This window comes from Elephas maximus, chromosome X (assembly GCF_024166365.1).
Source record: "Elephas maximus indicus isolate mEleMax1 chromosome X, mEleMax1 primary haplotype, whole genome shotgun sequence".
Classification (NCBI taxonomy): domain Eukaryota; kingdom Metazoa; phylum Chordata; class Mammalia; order Proboscidea; family Elephantidae; genus Elephas; species Elephas maximus.
This window is the reverse complement of record NC_064846.1, coordinates 21441296-21464194: the sequence shown is the minus strand read 5'-3', so window position 1 is coordinate 21464194 and position 22899 is coordinate 21441296. Positions and strand designations below refer to the sequence as shown.

Here is a 22899-nt window from a genome sequence, read left to right as displayed (position 1 = left end):
ACAGGGCAGCATCATAACTAAAAAAAAGTGCATGTATATACTTGCATGTGTATATTCAAGTTTGCTGTCATTGACCTCTTTGTGTCTACAAAATCCAGTCCTGGGAACTGGCATTCCTACTATTTGCTGAGGCCCAGAGGATTTCCAGATTCCAGACTTATCTCAGTGTATGAATGTTGGTGAGAATTACTGTGCAGAATAAATGGCGGTAGTCTAGTTAGATGTGGCTTTGATGTGTCTATACAGTGACCCTGAATTTAAAGCTCTCTGGTGTTGTGTACCATTTAAATGTCTTTTCTTATTTTTCAGGATATAATTGACACTGGCAAAACAATGCAGACCCTGCTTTCGTTGGTCAGGCAGTATAACCCACAGATGATCAAGGTTGCAAGGTACGTGTGACATTTTGACATAGGATATTTTCTTCATTTGAAAGAGGAGGAGTAAATGACTGCTCTCTCCTAAGGGCAAATGTTTCTTGTCTCAGGTTCTATCTTCAAAAGATAATGTAATCTCAAATAAGACTCCGTAAACATCCTTTGTAAATAGTTCTGTCATAAAGTCCTTCACTGCAGTCACCTCCTTGCCTGATACTAGCATTTGCTCCTTTAGCATGCTGTCTGTATCAGCTTGTCCTGGGTAGCATGGCAGAGGATTTCAGGCCTGCTTGCAAAATGGAGGCCAGGCAAATGTTGTTTTCTATAGATCTTTGCAATAATAAAAAAGCATTGATACCAAGGATCCCAAAAAGGTGGGGGGTGAAGGGGTCAGGAGGTTGGCAAGGGGTGGACCTTAAAGATCTGAAGCTCCTGGAATTGAGTGATGCATAGTGCTGTATGTTCACCTTGTCTTGTAACAGGGTTGTAGTTTTACAGGGCCCCTTCTTTTCTTCTAAGCCAGCCTCACATCCTGGCCCTACCTGTACTGTTGGCTTTTACTTCATTAGTTCTACCTGTGTTTATCCCTAATTATAGCTTCTTTCCCCCAATAACTCTGAGATAGCACTGTTATTCCCATTTTACAGATAAGGATACTGAGGCATAGAGAATTGCCCAAAGGCACAGAGCTAGTAAGCAGTAGAGGTGAGATTTGAGCCCAGGCAACCTGCCTTAGGGTTCTTGTTTCACTACCTTAAGTTTTGGATAGGGTAACATTCCCGGGGTGTATTTTTAGACTTTTACAATTTCATTTTTTATGTTTAAATCTTTGCCCAGTTGGTGATTTGCCCAATTGGGAATGCAACTTTTATTTTCTTCCTAAATGATTACCTGGGTTTTATAAACCCCTTTTAAAGGATCTGAGTATCTGTTGAGCATGTTTGAATTGGAGTCAGCCTGCTAAATGAGTCGTAGGTCAGCAGTTTGTCCGTGTGAGCTTTTCTGATAGCTGGCGCAAGGATAGCTTTGGTGAGTTTTTACTTGAAAATGGATTTGAGACAGGCATGAAGGTGTATAAAGGACCAGTCAGTGCACTTGTTATTTCTCTACATGCTCTCTAGGATGTTAATTGTCAACCTACTGTGGCATAGTCCTCTGACTATTCCTTTGTGCCTTGTTCCTGGAATGTGCTGTGGGATGAGATAGACTGTCTCATGCAAGAGTTATTTTTTGTTGCTGGCTGTAACTCTCCCCAGTTTAGTCTAAATTCATTGCAATTCCATTCAAAATCCCAACAAGCTATTTTATGGATATTGACAAATTAATTCTAAAGTTTATAAGGCAAAAGGCCTAGAATATTGAAGAGAAAGAATCAAGTTGGGAGGACTGACACTACCCAAGCTTAAGACTCAGTAGACCGCTGTAGTCATCAGAGTTGCATGATGGTGATGGAAGAAGAGATATAAAGATCAGTGGACCAAACTCATTGCTATTGAGTCCATTCCAACTCCTAGTGACCCTGTAGGACAGAGTAGAAGTACCCCATAGGGCTTCCAAGCCTGTAAATCTTTACAGAAGCAGACTGCCACATCTTTCTCCTGCAGAGCGGCTGGTGGGTTTGAACTGCTGACCTTTTGGTTAGGAGCTGAGCGCTTTAATCACTGTGCCGCCAGGGCTCTCCCAGTGGATCGTAATAGCCCACAAATAGACCCATGCATATGTAGTCCGCTGATTCTTGACAATGGAACAAAGGCAATGGATAAAGAATAGTTTTTTCAACAAATGGTGCTGGAACCATTGGACATTCATATGCAGAAAAAATGTACCCAGAAACAGATCTTAAACTTTATGCAAAAATTAACTCAAAGTGGAAGATAGACCTAATTATAAGATGCAAAACTGTAAAACTTGTAGAAGAAAGTATAGGAGAAAATCCAGGTGACCATGGGTAAGTTAACTAAACAGCTATTAACTGATGGAAATGTGACATGATACAGCCAGTCTGGAAGAGTTTGTCAGTTTTTCACAAAAACTAAACCTTGAACTACCATATGACCCAGCAGTTACATTCCTGGGCTTTTATCTCAGAGAAATGAAAACTAATGGCTGTTAAAAAAAAAAACAACCTATGATATGAATGTTCATAATAGCCAAAACCTGGAAACAGCCCAGATTCCTTTAGCAAGTGAATGGTTAAACTGAGGTACATCTATACCAGGGACTACTACTCAGCAGTCAAAAGGAACAAACTATTGATGCAACGTCTTGGATGGACCTCGAGGAAATTGTGCTGACAAAAGCCCGTCTCGGAAGGTTATATACCATAAGATTTCCTTTCTACAAACCCAGACCCAGTGCTGTCGAGTCGATTCCAACTCATAGCGACCCTACAGGACGGAGTAGAACTGCCCCATAGAGTTTCCAAGGAGCACCTGGCGGATTTGAACTGCTGACCCTTTATACAACGTTCTTAAAATGACAGAATTATAGAAATGGAGAACAGTCTAGTGGTTGCCAGGGGTTGGGGGGGGGTGGTGGGTGGATGTAACTATTAAAGGGATGCAAGAGGGAGAGTTGCGGTGATGGAACAGCAGCTCTTTATCTTGTGGTGGTGGTTACACGTGATACATGTGATGAAATACAGTTCTTCAATTACATGTGATAAAATTGCATAGAACTAAATATACACAGAAATGAGTGCATGTAAATCTGGTGAGACCTGAATATGGTTGGTGGATCGTATCGATGTCAGTTTCCTGGTTGTGATAATGTACTATAGTTAATGCAAGTCCCTCCCCAGCCCCTGGCAACCTGCTTTCTGTCTGGATTTGCCTATTCTGGATATTTCCTATAAATGGAATCCTACAGTATTTGTCCTTTTGTCACTGACTGACTGCACGCAGCGTAATGTTTTTAAGGTTTAGTTATGTCCTAGCATATATCGGGACTTCATTCCTTTTTGTGTCTGCATTACATTTTATGGGTGTACCGAATTTTGTTTACCCAGTCATCGGTTGGTGGAGATTTGGGTTGTTTCCGCCTTTTGACTGTTGTGTATGATGCTGCTGTGAACATTCAGGTACAAGTTTCGTTTGAACATCTGTTTTCAGCTCACTTGACTATATACCTAGGAGTGAATTGCTGAGTCAGATGGCAATTCTGTGTTTAACTTGCTGAGCCACCAGCTCGTTTTCACAGTGGCTGCACCATTTTGCAGTCCCACCAGTAATGTATCAGTGTTCCAATTTTTTTTATCAGCATTCCAGTTTTTCTATATCCTTACCAACGCTCGTTATTTTCTGTTTTTCTGATAATAGTTATCCTAGTGGATGTGATGTGGAATCTTACTGTGGTTTTGATTTGTATTTCTCCAATGGCCAGCATCTTTTCAGGTGCTTATTGGCCATTTGCATATCTTGGGAGTAGTTACCCATTTAAAGTACGAAAATCGCTTCAAAAACCAGCTGAAAGCATGCCTTACAGATAGAGCTTTGTTAAAACACTCAGATCTGTGTGCATATGAGGTGTTGCATTCCCCTAAACTGTTTCTTAGTACAGCTTGTGCTGTTGAGTGATAACCTTTTCTGGAATGTTCGTGAGTGACTTCAAGTGGAGGGAAGGTTTTTTTTTGCTGTGATGTATTTGGTTTACAGTAAGTCCCCAGTTACAAATGTCTGACTTACGTTCCTGCTTGCCCTTTAATGTCAGGTAAGTTTTTTGTTTTTTTTTTTTTTAAATTTGCCCTCACTTTGAAATGATTGAACCAACCCCTACTTGCAGCAAATTCTTCATGACAGTCACCGTCACTTGCTGCACACGCAACCTTTAAATCATTGAAAAGGCTTCGAGCCTTTTCTTGAGCAAAAAAAAAAAAAACCAAAAAAGCGTTGTGTTCAGGTGATTCCGACTCACAGCGACCCTGTAGGACAGAGTAGAACTGCCCCATAGGGTTTCCAAGGAGCAGCTGGTGGATTTGAATTGTCCACCTTTTGGTTAGCAGCCGTAGCTCTTAACCACTGCACCACCAGAGCCGCATTTCTTGCAGTAAAGGAAGGCTAAATAAGAACTGTATGCACATGTTCCAACTTTGACTACAAGTTCGACTCAGAGACACAGCCGGGAACAGACTCGGCCGTAACTCGTTTGTAACCCAGGGAATGCCTGTTTCCAAATGGAAGTTGAGCTCACGTGTAGCTTGTATCTAATTATTGGAAATCATGAGGGACTTAATTAGATGCTCTCTTAGGGTTTAAGACTTAGGCCAGTGGTTCACAACTCTTAACTGTACACTGGACTCACCGGGGATTAAAAAAATACAAACATGTGTCTGTGTTTCACCACCAGAGAGCCTGATAGAGTTGGTCAGGGACGTGCCTTGAGCACTCCGGCTTGGTTTTGTTTTTTAAAACTCTCCAGATGACTCTGATTTGCCACCGAGGTTGAGAATCACATCAGACCCTTCCTAAAACTAAAAAAAAACTTCCTAGCTCTTTAAATATACTTATGCGGGAAGATAGCAAATTTTACGCTTCATCAAGACCTGTCCTTAACATATGTAAAGGCTTTCAAAGCACCTTCTACAGCTTTTTTTTTTTTTTTTAAATTGGCTGAAAATTTCCCACAGGCAGCGTTTAAGTTAACAAAATTTTGGTAGAGTTGGCTCATTCCACCTGCATCTTTTGCTCTCAGAAAAGAAATACCTGGCTCCTTTGGCCTGCTAGTTATTTTTTAGCCTAAAGTTCCTGTTGGCAAGCAGGTATGAGAAGTGTGGATGAAAGGGGGTGCTCACCACCCACATGCGTTTGTGCTTTGGGGATTGTATTTCCAAGGATGGGGACCCAGAGCCCTTACCTGTTCATCCTTGCCCATTGGCAGCCCGCACACATCCATCCTGCTGATTAGCCGCCCTTCTGCGGAAGCTGTTACTATCAGGGTGCAGCTAGCAGAACCCGATGCCGTGCTGCAGGTGGAATGCAATCGGGGGACCTCGTCTGTAGTGTGAGCTCACTGCTGCCCCTTCGCCAGTGATCCCCAGTGATCCTCTGTGATTCAGCTCTCCATTTCCTGGTCTGTCTTTGAGCACATTAAAGCTGACCATCTTATGCTAAATGCAGATGAAACAGTGTTTGGCAAGACTAGCGTTCCCTTTTCTAATGCCCTGGAGTGTCTCCATATGTCTCATGTCACATTTTGTAATTAACAGCTTGCTGGTGAAAAGGACTCCCCGAAGCGTTGGCTATAGACCAGACTGTAAGTGAATTACTTTCTGTCAATCATTTAACCATCTTTAAACAGGTTTTATGTGACACGGTTTAGTGCCTTTAAAGAATATTTGTAGGGAAGGCACATTTGCAAGTATTCGATTGAAAGTGATGTTTCTGTACCTAAAATGATGACTTGTGATTCCTTTCAGTTGTTGGATTTGAAATTCCAGACAAGTTTGTTGTAGGATATGCCCTTGACTATAATGAATACTTCAGGGATTTGAATGTAAGTAATGCTCTGTTTTTTAACTCTCATTTTTCAAAACCCACAGAAACATTTAGGAAAGAGAAGAATTGTTTTCTCTTCCCAGCACCTCATAATTTGAACAGACTGATGGTTCCCATTAGTCACATAAAGCCGTAGTCAAGTACAGTTGTCCTTAGTGCTGGAACTTGGCCAGGCTAGGGTGACACTCCTTGCTGGCTGAAACAGTTGAACAGCTTTACTATAGAGTAACTATCCCATTATTATCTCACATGATAAATGCGGTTATAAGTAAGAAATGAAACTAGCTTAAGTCTCTTAATTTAGTCTCCTTCAAACACCACCATCCTATTCTGGGGCAGGAGTTCCACGCATACGTTTCTGAACATGGCGGAGGGAAATTACGAAGACCACGCCAACAGTACAGTCTAAAGCAGTTTTGACTCAATCTTTTTTTACTCCTTACCCTAGCCTCTTTTTTTTTATAATTTTTATTGTGCTTTAAGTGAAAGTTTAGAAATCAAGTCAGCCTCTCACACAAAAACTTATATATACCTTGCTACATACTCCCAATTGCTCTCTCTCTAATGAGACAGCCCGCTCCCTCCCTCCCCTCTTTCTTTTCATGTCCATTTCACCAGTTTCTAACCCCCTCCACCCTATCATCTCCCCTCCAGAGAGGAGATGCCCACATAGTCTCAAGTGTCCACCTGATCCAAGAAGCTCACTCCTCACCAGCATCCCTCCCCAACCCATCGTTCAGTCCAATCCCTGTCTGAAGAGTTGGCTTTGGGAATGGTTCCTGTCCTGGCCTAGCCCCTACTTTGATGTACTTAAAATTCCCTGCTTTGTTACTCAAAATTAAATATTGAGACAAAAAAACCTATCAAACTAAGGGGACAAACCACTACTTAGTTTTCAGAAGACACGCTTCCCCTACCCCCACCCCCGAAGTCATGGCCTAGAGAACAAAATGAGTACCCCTCTCTGCTTATGAAGAACCCCTGCAGCACAGTACCATTCTTCCAAGATACGTAAAATGCTATTCTTGCCGTTCATTTCAGAATGCACTTTTCTAATGTGAATTTCTGGATTTTTATTTTCTAGCACGTCTGTGTCCTTAATGAAACTGGAAAAGCCAAATACAAAGCCTAAGATGAGAGTTCAAGTTGAGCGTTTGAGTTTGGAAACAGCTTGAGTTCCATTGACATCACCAGTAAAGTGATCAAATGTTCTAGTTCTGTGACCATCTGCTTAATAGAGCTTTTTGCATGTACCTTCTAAGAATTTTTATCTGTTTTGTATGTTAGAAATGTCTGTTGCTGCAGTCCTGAGCTCTTTATTTGCACTATGAGCCTATAGGCTCTCGGTTCCCTTTGGATGGAGTGTTGTTTGCCTTGTGAATGGAAGTCTCTTAAACCAAGCCACTGATGAAAGAAAATATTGAAATTGTATCTGTAAGAAACATTTAAAGAGAAGATATATTAGTTTTTTAATTGGTATTTTAATTTTTATATATTCACAAAAGAACGGAAGTGCTTGAATCTTGTTCATTATACCGCCATGTGTTTAGGAAATTAAGAAGCAGTCGGTTTCCATATCAGTGACAGCATCTAAGAGGTTTTATTGTGTCTGAGACCATATGTCCTGGAATTTCGTTAGTAGTGTTTCAATAGTATTAACTGAATGTTCCCACTTGTTCAGATTGTTTCTGATGAACCTTTGTCAACAGTTCCTTTTAAATATAAATAAATTCCAAAAAACACTTGTACCACTTTTTCAATTCTTGTTAGTATGCAGATCCTGAAAATAAAGGCCGTTGCTTTAAAAGAAACTATGCATGCCTATCATTTCTCTACAAATTAACCTAGTAGTCTTTCTACTGGTTACTTTTTCCTTGTCTGTTAAATTTTAGTAGCTGTTTGAATCGTAATCTTTACCCAACACAGCAAATAATGATTATCGGGAAGAAGGGGTTGGTGGAGCTAGCAGGTTCCCTCCCTACTTCAGGGACACTCGATTTCAGACCCATGGTATACTTTATTACATTTTACTATGCTAAAATTGAGGAGCCCTGGTGGCATAGTGGTTAGGTACTCAGCTGCTAACCAAAAGGTCAGACCCACCAGCTGCTGTGAGAGAGAAAGATGTGGCAGTCCAGTGTGCTTCTGTAAAGACCACAGCCTTAGAAACCCTATGGGCCAGTTCTGCTCTGCCCTCTAGGATCCCTGTGAGTCAGAATCAACTCGAGGGCAGTGGGTGGGTGGGTATGCCAAAATAGCATGGCTTTCTGTTAAACTGTCCAGACTGCAGTCTCAGCAGTCGTTTTCAGACACATACTGTTACTCTGTTGTATGGATAATACTTTATTGATCAAAGAACAACAACAACAATAACCTTTTGTTTTCTTGGAGCAGGAAGAAACATTTTTAACCAAATCTCTTAATACCCTCTCCGTTCCAGGTGAGGTATGGTCCGACAACCTTGTGAGCCATTTAGTTGTATTTATGCCTTGAAAACAACAACAACAAAACCCAAACCCGTTGCCATCAAGTCAGTTCCAACTCATAGTGACCCTATAGGACAGAGTAGAACTGGCCCATAGGGTTTCCAAAGAGTGGCTGGTGGATTCAAACTACCGACCTTTTCGTTAGTTGCAGAACACTTAACCCCTGCACATTGTAATTCCCAGCAGCAATGTGGGAAACTTAATAATAATTTGCTATAGCTCTAGTACTTGGGGTGTACAAAGCATTTTCACTCCTGTTACCCCACCTGAGCTTCATAACCCTGTGGGGTTGAGCTAGGTGTTGCCACATGTGACCGTGGTACCCCAAATAACTATTCTCCTTCCCCCCACAAAATACACTATTCCAGTAGCCTTCCCCATAGCAGTTGATGGCAGCTTTATCGTTCCATCAGTCACTTTTACCCCAAAACTTAGTGTCATCCTTTCTGATACCCCACATCTAGTCTGTCAGGAAATACTGTTGAACTTGAAAATATAGCCAGAATCCAGGTTTATTTCAAAATAATCCAGCGGAAGACTGGGAGGTGGTCGTGTATACAGCTGAAGTAAGAGTGGCCATTCATTGATGCTTGTGGTAGCTGGCTCATAGGTACATGAGAGGTTATCTGTTTTCATGTATAGTAATTAAAAAAAATAGAAACTCTAGAATCTGATCACTTCTCATAGCTCCATTGCTACTACCCTGCTCCATGCCACCATCACCTCTTCCATATCACCGCATGAGCCAGCTTTACTGCTTCCACCTTGGGCTCCTACAGTGTTATCAGGTTACCCCTGCTCACATTCTCCAACGGCTCCCTATGCCTTATAATGGTCCACTTGGCCCTACTTCATTGCCCCACCCCCTTCCTCTCTGACCTCATCTACCAGCCTTATGCCTTGCTCACTCCACACCAACCAGACAGCCGTCCTTGTTCTTGAACAGGCTAGCTATGTCTCCCCCATGGCCTTTGTGCTGGCTGGTTGCTCTGCCTAGACTGCCCTTCCACCCGCCCCCCCCTCCCGTCTTTGCTCAGATGTCACCTCACTGAGGTTTCCCTGGCTACTCTCTTTCATACTGCAACGTGCCTCGCACAGCTGGGCCTCCTTACCCGCCTCTTTTTCCAGTTGTCTTTACCACCTTCTGTTAGGTTGAAGCCTATGAAATTACTGTTTTTGTAGGTAGAAAATAGTTATTGGCAACTTGGAGTGGTATAATCTAAGAACATGCCACATAATTTTACAGATGGAGAAATGCAAGGCTAGTAAGTGACAGAGTAGGAACTTGAACCAAGGCAATATATTTTTTTTTTTTGGTGAAATATATACGACAAAACATTTGCCAATTCGACCATTTGGTTTAGTGTCCAACCAGGTTCCAGAGTTCCAAAATAGTTGGCTGCAATTGCTCTCGCCAGTGCAATTGTTTTGGCGAAAGGATAGACCTCTAGAGCTTCCTACTCTGCCATTTTGGGTGATGTCACTCCCTAAACCCAGGCAGTCTTCCAGAGCCTGTTGTCGAGGTCATTGCCAGTTCTCCTATATAGTGCCCATCTCTTACGTGAAAACTAACGCTCTAATAGCATAGAGGGAAATATTAAACTCGTGGAAGGTAATAATTCCAAATGACTTGTACATTCAAAACAGCTTTTTTTTGAGGGCACAACTGATCTTTAAGAATGTAAGCTGACTTCCTCTAGCACTGGAAAAGCATTTTCAAAGACAGTTGCAGAGTTCCTTCAACATGATCTTCACATTCTTCTCCTAGCTTATTTTACAACCCCATGAACAACTTAGACAAAATAACTTTCTGGCATGAAGGATCATGTGTACTCTTTGCCATTTTTAAATGTGATTTTTATAGACTCTTAAAACCACTTGAAAGAGTAATGATTTTTTAATGGCTTTTCATTATTATTTGTAACTTCAAGCACCGCTGATCAAAACTGCCAAACTCAGTTCCAGATTTTCTCTTGACACAGTAGGGATGTGTTCCGTAATGAGCGTCTTCGTTAGGATTCATGACTGAGTGACTTTAAGACTTGGTAGCTTTTCGTTAGAACTTCCTTTCCTTAACATTTTTTCCATTCCTTTCATTATGACAATATTTTAGAGCTCTGAATACTGATCAAAAGTTCACTTGAATTACACATAGCTGCTTCTGCCTACAACCCTCTTGTCTCAGATCTTCCCATGGCCATTGCTCAGGACTCAGCTCAAATATCTTCTCCCTAGAGAAGCTTTTCCTGGCCACCCTGTTTACTAGCCACTCTTCCTCTCACCCCAAGTCACGTTTTCTTCTGTCAACCTGTTTTCTTCTCTTTATGGCCCTTATCACTGTCTGATAGACAATTTTTTTTTAACTTTTTATTTTGAAATAACGATAGACTTACAGAAAAGTTGTAAAAATAGTACAGGGAGTTCCTGAATAGCCTTCACCAGCCTCTCCTAATGTTAACAATTCCATCTTAGCATACCATGGCACAATTACCAAAACCAGGAAATTAACACTGGTACAATGCTAGTAACTAGAGACCTTACCTGAATTTCACCAAATTTTCCCCTCATGTCCTTTTTCTGTTCCAGCATCTCACATTGCATTTAGTCACCGTGTCTCCTCCAACCTGGACAGTTCCTTAGTCTTATCTGTCATGACCTTGACACTTCTGGTGAGTACTGCTCAGTTATTGTGTAGACTGTTTCAATTTGGGTTTGTCTGCTGGCATTTTCTCATGATTAAATTGAGGTCATGCATTTTTGGCAAGAACACCACGGAAATGATGTACATTGTATCAGAGGGCACGTGATGTTGATGTATCTTGTTACTGATTGTGTAAACCCTGATTACTTGGTTAAGGTGGCATCTGTTGGGTTTCTCTGCTTGAAAGTGACTCTTCCCTAATTGATGGGTATCCTGGGAGAGATACTTTGAGACTATGCAAATGGTATGGCCCCTCCAGCTTTTGCCCACTGCTTTCAGCATTCATCAGTGGATCTTGCCTGCAACCATTATTACTGTGCCGTTTGCCCAATGGTGATTTTGTATTCTCCTCATTTCATTCTACATTCGTTAATTACAATTCTTCCGTAGGGAAGTACTGTCTCTTCTCCCCCATAATTGTCTATGTAGAAAATTCTAAGGAATCTGTCATGAATTGAGTTTTGTTCCCCCAAAAATGTGTGCATCAACTTGGCTAGGCCATGATTCCCAGTATTCTGTGGTTGCCCTCCATTTTATGATTTTGTAATTTTATGCTAAAGAGGATTAGGGTGAGATTGTAACACCACCCTCACTCAGGTCACCTCCCTGATCCAAGGTAAAGGGAGTTTCCCTGGGGTGTGGCCTGTACCACCTTTTCTCTCTCAAGAAGATGAAAGGGAAGCAAGCAGAGAGTTGGGGACCTTATACCGCCAAGAAAGCAGCCCTGTGAGCAGAGCGCATCTTTTGGACTTGGGATCCCTGCACCTGAGAAGTTCCTCGACCAAGGGAATATTGATGACAAGGACCTTCCTCCAGAGCCAACAGAGAGAGAGAGCCTTCTGCTGGAGCTGATGCCCTGAATTTGGACTTGTAACCTACTAGACTGTGAGAGAACAAATTCCTCTTTGTTAAAGCCATCCACTGGTGGTATTTCTGTTGTGGTAGCACTAGATAACTGAGACAGAATCCAAGAAAAAAAGCTACTAGAATTATTAAAGAAATTTAGAAAGACTACATATATAAACTAAGAGCCCTGGTGGCAAAGTGATTAAGAGCTGGGCTGCTAACCAAAAGGTCAGCAGTACGAATCCACCAGCTGCTCCTTGGAAACCCTATGGGGCAGTTCTATTCTGTCCTACAGGGTCGCTATGAATCGCAGTCGACTCTACGGCACACAGCAGCAGCAGCAGCACATATGCAAACTAAATACACAAAAATCTATTGTATGTCTATCTACTAGCAATGAACTATCAGAAACCAAAATTCAAAAACTGCCATTTACAATAGCATCAAAAATGTAAAATATTTGGGAATAATTTGACAAGATATAGGTAAGATCTATACACTGAAAAATATAAAAATATTGCTGAGAGAAATAAATAAGGTAAAAGAAGAGCTAAATAAACGGAGAGGTATACTGAATATACCATGAACTGCCAAGAGAATGAACAAATCTGTCTTGGAAGAAGTACAGCCAGGGTGTTCCTTGGAAGCAAGGATGGTGAGATTTCATCTCACGTACTTTGAACATGTTATCAGGAGGGACCAGGACATCATGCTTGGTAAAATAGAGGGTCATCGAAAAAGAGGAAGACCCTCAACGAGATGGATTGACACAGTGGCTGCAACAATGGGCTCAAACCTAGCAATGATTGTGAGGATGGTGCAGGATGGGGCAGAATTTTGTTCTGTTGTGCATAGGGTCACTGTGAGTCAGAACACCTAACACCTAACACCAACAGCATACTACGTTCAGGAATCGGAAAACTCAATATTGTTAAGATGACTGCTCTCCACAAATTCATCTATCAATTCAATGCAATCCCAGTCAAAATTCCTGAAGCCTTTCTTGTAGAAATTGGTAAGATAAGTCTAAAATTTATGTGGAAATACCAGGGACGTAAAGAGTAGCCAAAGCACCTTTGAAAAAGAATAAAGAACAAAGTTGGAGGACTCACACCATCTGAGTTCAAGACTTACTATAAAGCTACAGTAATCAAAACACTGCATTGTCATAAAGATACACAAATAGGTCAATGGAACAGAAGACATAACAGGAAAAAAGTATATATATATATATATTCAGTTGATTTTTGACGATGTTACAAAGGCAACTCAGTGTAGAAAGAATAGTCTTTTCAACAAATAGCACAGGAATAATTGAATTTGTTGTTGTTAGGTGCCATCAAGTTGGTTCCGACTCATAGCGACCCTACGTACAACAGAACGAAACAGTACCAGGTCTTGCGCCTTCCTCACAAGCATTGCTATGTTTGAGCCCACTGGTGCATACGCAACACAAAAAGTATAGCCACATGCAAAAACACAAACCTCAACCTTCATATCATATTTATAAAACATAACTCAAAATAGATCACTAACCTAAATGTAAGAGCTAAAACTGTAAAACTTCTGGAGGAACATGTAGATGAAAGTCTTCAAAACCTTGGTTTGGCAGAGTTCTTAAATAAGCCACACAATAAGCATAAACTGTAAAAGGCAAACAAGGTATTGGCCTTCATCAAAATGAAAACTTTTGTTATCCAAAAGGCACAAGAATATGAAGGAAAAAAAAGCTACAGACTGAGGGAAAACATTTACAACACATCCAAGGAAGTACTTTCGAGCCAAAGTATATAAAGAACACTTAACAATTTAATTATAAGAAGACAAATGAACTTAGGGGAATTACCAGAAGACAAATGAATTTAGGCACAAAAGGTTTGGACACTTCACCAAGATTTATGGATGCCAAATAAACACATGAAAAGATGCTTGTCATCATTAGTCATTGTTGTTTGTTATGTTGTTAGGTGCCGGTGAGTGGGTTTCCAACTCTTAGTGATCCTGTGTACCACAGAACAAAACACTGCCCGGTCCTGCGCTATGCTCACAATCATTGTTATGCTTCAGCCCGTTCATGCTTGAGGCCGTTCTTGCAGCCACCGTGTCAGTCCATCTTGTCGAGGGTCTTCCTCTTTTTTTGCTGACCCTGTACTTTACCAAGCGTGATGTCCATGCCATCCTTGCTTCTAATGAGCACTCTGACTGTACTTTTTCCAAGCAGATTTGTTCGTTCTGGCACTCCGTGGTATATTCAATATTCTTTGCCAATACCACAATTCAAAGGCGTCAATTCTTCAGTTTTCCTTATTCAGTGTACAGTTATTAGGAAAATACAAATTAAAACCGCAATGTAATACCACTACACACCCTCTACTAGAATAGCTGAAAGTTTTAAAATAGCTCACACCAAGTGTGGGCAAGGATGTGGAGGAACTGGAACTCACATATACTGCTGGTGGGAAGGTAAAATGGCACAACTGCTTTGGTAAACAGGTTGACTGTTTTCTTGAAAAGCTAAACAAACACCTACCATATGACTCAGCCATTCCACCCAAGAGATATGGAATATCTAGATATTCACCTAAGAGAAATGGAAACTTATATCCACACAGACTCCTGCACATGAATGTTCATAACAGCTTTATTTATAATACACAAAACTATAAACAACCCAAATGTTCATCAACAGGTAAATGGATGAACATACTGTGGTATAGCCACATGATGGGATTTACTCAGCAATACCAGTACCAGGACCACTTGCTAGCTATCAAGTTGATTGGCTTATGGCAACCCCGTTCGGTTACAAGCCAAGTGCGGTAACCGTTGGCACCGCCCCAACTCCTCAGCAATAAAAAGGAATAAACTATTGTTACACACAATAACTTGGGTGGCTCTCACAATAATTACGTTGAATGAAAGCAGTCAGGCCAAAACAAGTACTTAGTGTATGATTCCATTTATATAAAATTTTAGAAAATCCAACTAATCCATAGGGACAAATAGCAGATCAAGGTTGCCTGAGAATGGGGGATGGGGGGAGAGAAATGAACTACAAAAGGGCATGAGAAACTTTTTGGAGGTGATGGGTATGATCATTTTCTTGATTACAGTAATGGCTTTACAGGTATACACATGTATAAGAGAGTCCCAGGGTGGTGCAGTTAAGTCCTTGGCTACTAACTGAAAGGTTGGCTGTTCGAATCCACCCAGAGGAGCCTCAGAAGAAAGGCCTGGTGATCTATTTCCAAAAAATCAGCCACAGAAAATGCTATGGAGTGCAGTTCTACTCTGAAACACATGGGGTTGCCATGAGTCAGTCAAATCTATGGCACCTGGTTTGGGTTTTATTTTTACATATGTTGAAACTAATTATACACTTTAACTATGTGCAGTTTATTTTATGTCAATTATACCTCAAATAAAGCTGTAGAATAAAACTACACTGAGATACCATTTCTCACCTATCAGAGTAGCAAAAGAAAAAAAAAAACTTGACAATACATTCTGTTTGTCGGAAGGACAGTCTGCCAAGGCCTCTGGACCTTCCATCCGGGCCGCCTATTCAGAGGCCTTGGGCCGGGAACATTCTCTGATAGCAGAGGTTGAGAACTGGGTTTCTCTCTATTTTCCTGTTTCTTCTTATCAGGGGAGCCTCCCTCCATGTCCTGGGCACACAGTAACTTTTTCTGTTCTGTTCATGCACTGACACCACATGCCACCTGGTCAAGCCCACTTCTCTGTTCCCAGCAGGAGAGAACAGTCTCTTACCTGTGGTACAAGCAGGGTGCGCCAGCTACAGGAGGTGACTTGCCGGCCGTGAGAGACCCACATTTGAACCTGACCTTGCTCTGTCTCTTCTCTATGTGACTGACCCTGGCACAACACTTGGTGAGACTATGGGGAAATGGGTATTTTCATACATCGTTCTTTTATATAATAACATTGCTGTTTCCCTGTTTTGAGCATTTTTATCTTGATTTATTTTTGTGATTTTCCTGTCTGGGTTGACATCTGGCTGCTCTGCCCAGTGTTCTAGTCTTGGGTTGATACCTGATATTATTGACTTTCTAACCAGAGACCTCCCTTTAGTATTTCTTGTGGTTTTGGTTTGGTTTTTATGAACTCCCTAAACTTCTGTTTATCTGGAAATGTCCTAATTTCACCTTCATATTTGAGAGACGGTTTTGCTGGATATATGATTCTTGGCTGGCAGCTTTTTTTCCTTCAAGCCTTTATACATGTCATCCCATTGCCTTCTCGCCTACGTGGTTTCTGCTGAGTAGTCCGAGCTTATTCTTATTGACTGTTCTTTGTTGGTGACTTTTCGTTTATCCCTCGCTGCTCTGAAAATTCTCTCTTTATCTTTGGTTTTGGCAAGTGTGATTATAATATGTCTTGGTGACTTTCTTTTGGGATCTACCTTGTGTGGGGTTCCATGAGCATCTTGGATAGATATCTTCTCATCTTTCACGACATCAGGGAAGTTTTCCACCAACAAATCTTCCACAATTCTCTCCGTATTTTCTGTTACCCCTCCCTGTTCTGGTACTCCAGTCACGCATAGGTTATTTCTCTTGATAGAGTCCCACGTGATTCTTAAGGTCTCTTAATTTTTTTTAATTCTTTTATCTGATTTTTCTTCAAATATATTAATGCCAAGTGATTTATCTTCCAGTTCAGAAATTCTGGCTTCTACTTGCTCAATTCTGCTCCTCTGACTTTCTATTCAGTTGTCTACTTCTGTAATTTTATTGTTAATCTTCTGAATTTCTGATTGCTGTCTATGGATTTTTCCAGCTTATTAAATTTTTCATTAGGTTCCTGAATAATTTTTCTAATTTCTTCAGTTACTTTATCTGTGTGTTCCTTGGCTTGTTCTGCGTATTGCCTCATTTCCTTCCTGATGTCTTGAAAGGTTCTGTATATTAATCTTTTGTATTCTGCCTCTGGGAATTCTAGGAATGCACTTTCATCTAGAAGATCTCTGGATTCTTTGTTTTGAGAGCTTGTTGAAGCGGTCATGGTCTGTTTCTTTATGTGACTTGATATTGACTGTTGTCTTCAAGCCGCCTATAAGTTGTTGTATTAGTTTATTTTATGTTTGCTTACTGTATTGTAGCTTCTCTCTTTGTTTTGTTTTGATATGCCCAAATGGGTTGCTTGAGTGAACTAGCTTGATTATTTTTGTGTTTGGAGCTCTGATGTCCTGTCCTCAGATGGCTAGAGCTGTTATCAGGTATATGAGTCTCACAGTCCATTCACTTTTCTTGTATGAATTCAGCTCAGGTGTCCAGGTAGCTAATCATCAAGTGTGTGGTGCAGGCTCTGTCCTACAGCCTTAGAGGGGCAGGGGTGATTGGTGTATGTACCGGTGTCTGGTTGCAGCAGGGGGTCACACTCTGAACAAGGCAGGGGGCTGAGAATCGTCCCCCACGTGTCTCTGAGGAAAGCGTGTCCCTGTTCCCTAGAGCATACAGGTGGGTGTGTTCTGCAGATGGACCATGGGCACCCAATGTTTTTGGTTGTAAGGACTGGGAGGTACCAGTTATCCTTGGGCCCCTGTCACAGGTGGCTGGGTGTCCTGAGTGGAGCCACCAGTCCTTAGGCCCCTGATGTGGGTAGGTGAGGACCTTGTTTAATAGGCAAAGCAATGTCAAACATCAAACACCCCCCTCTCCACTGCACAGTTGAAACGGTTGGAGTCTGCCAACAAGGGCCTAGTCTCCTGAAATAGGCCCACACAGGTCCATGCGGGGGGAAAGGTGCTCAAAGTCCACAGACTGTTTATGCCTGGACAGGAGCCACTTCTGTCCTGAGTATCCCCAGCTAGTGGAGCTGGGAAATTATCTTTTCCCCCAGTTGCAAATTTTTTCCTTCTCCAAGGCTGGGAGGATGGCTCTAGGTGCTCTACAGGGTCTATCTCAGGCTCAGGGAATTCAGCTGCTGAAGCTGGGTTGGGGGCGAGGGATGGGGGTGCGGTAAAATATACTCAAGTACTTAGCTTTTGCCGAGAGCGCCCTTCTCCTCAGGTTTCAGAGGTGTGAGTGGGCTGTGTGGCTGCTACATCTCCCTGAGAAAACCGCAGCTGAACGCTAGGACCAGCCCGCCGCAGCCGCAGCTCAGGGAATGGGGCCCGAGGGCTCCCCGCGATTCAGGTCCGGCAACTCCTCTCCGCTTCTGAACGGCCTCTTCCTCCCCTTGCCCTTCAGTTCGCTTTCTAAGCTTGCCTTTGACGCTCAGGGCTCCTAGCTTGTCATAAATATACTCGTTTCACTTGTTTTTTCGGGTCTTTGTTGTAAAGCGGGCTCGCTGGAAGCGTGTGTCTATTCCGCCATCTTGGCTCTGCCTCCTACTCGCATACATTGTTATTGGTAATGTCAGTTGGGACAGTGCTTATGGAAGGGTTGTGGGATGGAAGGGGATTGGATCTACGGAACAAAAGTACTTATGTGTTTATCTTTTGACCCACTAATCCCACTTCTGGGAATTTACCCTGGTGACAGTTCTGGGAATTTACCCTGGTGATACTTTGATAGCAATACAAAAATACATATACACAAAATTATTCCTTGAAGCATTGCTTGTAATTATAAAATAGTGCAAGCAGCCTAAATTCCCAAACATAGAAGAGTGGCTGAATAACGTATAGCACATCCACGTAATGGAGTGCTATATGGCCGGGCAATGAAGAAGGCTGCCATGAGCAGAGATGGAGGGCTTTCCAGGGTATACGGTTAAGTGGAAATTGAAAAGTGCAAAGGAATATGGAAGGAAAAATTCAGGAAGGATAAATAAACTAATGAGATCAGATACCTGCAAGGTAATGGGGTGAGCAGGAGAAAAAATCTGAATATATCTGTCATGGATTGAATTATGTCTCTGGAAAAATGTGCGTATCAACTTGGTTAGGCCGTGATTCCCAGTATTGTGTGGTTGTTCTCCATTTTGTGATTGTAATTTTATGTTAAAGAGGATTAGGGTGGGATTGTAACACCCTTACCAGGTCTCATCCCTGAGCTAATGTAAAGGGAGTTTCCCTGAGGTGTGGCCTGAAACACCTTTTATCTTACAAGAGATGAAAGGGAAGCAAGCAGAGAGTTGTGGGCCTCATACCACCAAGAAAGCAGCAACAGGAGCAGAGCGTGTCCTTTGGACCCGGGGTCCCTGTGCGTGAGAAGCTATTTGACCACGGGAAGACTGAGGACAAGGACCTTCCTCCAGAGCCAACAGAGAGACAAAGCCTTCCCCTGGAGCTGACGCCCTGAATTTGGGCTTGTAACCTACTAGACTGTAAGAAAATAAATTTCTGTTTGTTAAAGCCATCCACTTGTGGTATTTCTGTTATAGCAGCACTAGATAACTAAGACAATATCTTTTTGTACAGCCCTGACTTTTGGAACAATGTTAATGCCTCATATAGTTAAAAAAAAAAAAAAAAAAAAGAAAAGGAAGATTTGAGGGGAACTCTGGTATTGAATACAAACAGAAACAAATGGCTAACCCAAATACCCTTTAAACACAGTAAGTGAACTAGAGTAAAACCTGTGAAAGCCGGAACTTATATAAGGAAAGCGCAAATATTTTCTACTAAAATGAGCAATAGAAAAGTGGTAAGACTGCACCCTGTCAAAGACGGAAAACTTACAAGCCCCGAAAAAACAAGGCAATCCCACCAAGTTCCAGCTCTCACAAGTTTCACTGTATATGCCCTCAGGATAAAGATAAAAAGAACTCTCAGTAAATACTGAACTCTAGTTAGTAGACTTCTTTTTTGCAGAGGCATGGGTTAGCAATTCTGAAATGCTTTCTAGGTTTCTAGGATTGATTAAGTAAATACACGGTGGACAGTGACAGCCAGGTTTCTCACTGTCAGAGACAAGAGTTCAATTAAAAAAGTTGGAAAAATGGAATGAACCCTGAAGTGTTGGACTGGAATAGGAAGTATCACTGTGAACTCATGGTTTATGGGGCAGTTCCACTCTGTCCTATAGGGTCGCTATGAGTCGGAATCAACTTGACGGCAGTGGGTTTAGATGTAGACATAGATATGGATGTATGTGTGGATATGTATAGTGTATATGTGTATATATATGCACGCATTTATGTATATGTGTGTGTATATATACATACATCTATTTTTTAGCTCTGTCTGCGGGGAGGGCCTGGAATCAGTGACATCCCAGTAGCAATGAGCACACCTAGCTCCCAGATCGTGATTTCTAGATACTATTCTCCATTGAGAGGAACCAGGCTTCCTTAGAGAAATGGCTGATGCCAGGTGTGGGACAGGGAAAGTACAATATGAGCCTATGTGTCTTTAGGTACCAGAAAGAGAGAAAAAAAACAGTTGCCGTCTAGTCCATTCTGACTCCTGGCGACCATGTGTGTATCAGAGTAGAACTGGGCTCCATACCATTTTCAATAGCTGAGTTTTCAGAAGTAGATTGCCAGGCTTTTCTTCTAAGGTTCCCCGGGTGGACTTGAACTTCCAATCTTTGGGCTAGTAGCCAACTTTGCACTGGCCAGGGTCTCCAGGAGGAGAATAGTACTATGGAAAAGTGGAGCAGGATAAGAGGGATTGAAAGGTAGGAGGAAGGGGCAGGTTGCAATTTGAAATAAAGGTAGGTGGGGTCCAGACTGTGACCTTGAAACACCATTTCCTGCGGAAGGAAAGAGGGCTCCTGTTGTAAGACACTAGTTTTTGGGGTTGGTTTGTTATGCATCAGGTCCATGGGTGGTACAGACAGTTTGTGCTCAACTACTAACCTAAAGTTTAGCAGTTCAAACCCACCCAGCGGCTCCACAGGAGAAAGACCTGGCAATCTGCTCCTGTAAAGATTACAGCTTAGAAAACCCTATGGGGAAGTTCTCCTTTGTCACATGGGGTCACTATGGGTTGATCTAACAATACCACAATGTTTTCAGAAGCAGTTGCTGGGACTTTATTCCACAGTGCCGCTGAGTGGGTTCAAACCACTAATCTTTAGGTTAGTAGTTTAGCGCAAACCATTTGCACAACCCAGAAACCTGATACGTAACAAACCACCCCAAAACTTAATGTCTTAAAGCAACAGCAATCATTTATTTTGCTCATGACTCCATGATTTGGCAGGGACTCGGCTGAGCCGATGTGCATCGCTGGGGGCTGGAACACTTGGGGGCCGACTGGGCATTTTTTTCTCTCCTTATTGTAGTCTCAGTGCCCCTCCATGTGGCCTCTCCTCATGACCTCTCCAGCACAATGTCCTTGGGGTAGTTAGACTTCCTATATGAACACTCTGGGCTCCGAGAGAACTGGGTGGAAGCTGCCAGCTTCCTATGACCTTGCCCTGGGAGTTCCAAAGCCCTACTTCTGTCACATCGGTCAGCGAGTCAGTAAGGTCAGTCCAGGTTTAAGGGACAGGCCCTAGACCCTGGGCCTCGATGGGAAGAACGTCAAAGAATGTGTGGCCATCTTTGATCTACCAAAGGGAAATTTGTTTGTCTTGCAGGCACTTCGCTCTGAAGAATGTGAGTATTCCAGGCAAATAGAGCTTCCCAGTTGGCCTGCCAGGAGCAGTGGCAGGATGAAGCCACCGTGCTGGGGGTACAGAAGTAGAAAAGGAAGATGAGAGGGTGATGAGATGAGGGTGGTTTTTATTTCTGGTTGGCCCATGTGAGGCCAGCTCTCAGAAACTAAAACCAAACCAAACTCATTGCCGTCAATGATTCCAACTCATGGGGATCCCATGTGTTACAGAGTAGAACTGCCCCATAGGGTTTTCTTGGCCGTAATCCTTATGGAAGCAGATTGCCAGGCCTTTCTTCCCTGGCACCACTGGGTGGGTTCAAACTGCCAACCTTCAGATTAGCAGTCAAGGGCAAATCATTTGTGCCAGGTAGGGACCTTCACAAACTGAAGGCACTCTGAAAAGAAGCATTAAGTAATTGGCAAATGCATAGAGACAAGAGGTTATTAGTGGTTACCAGGAGCTTGGGGGGAGGGAGGGAATGGGACTTCTTGAGGAAGGGGTACTGAGTTTCTGTTTGGGGGCGATGTTGACTTTTGAAAATGGATAGTGGTGATGGTTGTACAACATGGTGAATATAATTAATGTCACTCAGTTGTACACTTAAAATGGTTGAAATAAAAATATCACTTGAAGTCTTCTTTAAACCAAACAATAGTTTAGCTTAATTGGTAAAGAATGTCTGCCTTGAACACTGTGCTCTTTTAAAGAACTACGTCTATGGGATCAAACTGACAACAGCAACTTGAAAAATCAGATAGGAAGCTTAGGAGGCAGTGAGCTTATGTAAATTGGAGAGGACAACTCAGAAGAATGTAATCCATGTCACTGGAGAGTAGAAATTGTTGAAATGGTGTGTATGTTTTGCTGTGTATATTTTCAACAACAATAAAAAAGGAAAAAACGGTTAAAATGGCAAACTTCTTGTTATATATATTTCACCATCATAAAATTAATTAAAAAAAAAAAGGAGCACCATTAAGCAACATTTTGCCCCTTCTCCTGAACTTCAGCTTTGGTTCTGATTGCCTTTGAATTCTTTCTGGTCCTAGACTGAGCCTGTGGGTTTCTCCAGTCTCTGTGGGGCAGAATGGTGCGAATTGACATGCCGTGGCATGACGTGAATGGAGACAGCATCTGTATCCTGTGACAGCCTGGACTGTGGTTTTCCTGCTTCATGTGCTAGAGAGCGTATGGGAGCCGGATGCAGTTGAGCAGGCGAGACTTTCTGGAGCTCTGCAAGGAGCTGTTTAGTTCCAAGTGACAGAGCAGGGAATTGCACTGTAGTACTGTTTTTAGTTGATAAATATTTTGTCTTATATTAGGGGCCACTTCAACTTGGCTGTGAGAACAACCCCTTTGGTGCTCTCCCTGATGCTTTATGATGTCTGTGTTACCTAGTGCTGCCGCAACAGAAATACCACAAGCGGGTGGCTTTCAAGAACAGATACTTATTTTCTCACAGTTCAAACCCGTTGCCATTGA

At 42.2% G+C, this 22899-nt stretch overlaps 1 protein-coding gene across 1 annotated transcript in view; it reads left to right on the top strand.

Moving 5' to 3' along the window:
• HPRT1 (hypoxanthine phosphoribosyltransferase 1) overlaps positions 1–7674 on the top strand; it is a 29166-nt gene extending 21492 nt beyond the window's left edge. The window contains exons 6-9 of the mRNA XM_049872329.1: positions 310–392; positions 5581–5627; positions 5791–5867; positions 6954–7674. Of these exons, the coding sequence (XP_049728286.1) occupies positions 310–392; positions 5581–5627; positions 5791–5867; positions 6954–7001 (255 nt within the window). The 3' untranslated portion in view covers positions 7002–7674. The remainder of the gene's footprint in view (positions 1–309; positions 393–5580; positions 5628–5790; positions 5868–6953) is intronic.
• The last annotated feature ends 15225 nt before the right edge of the window (positions 7675–22899 follow it).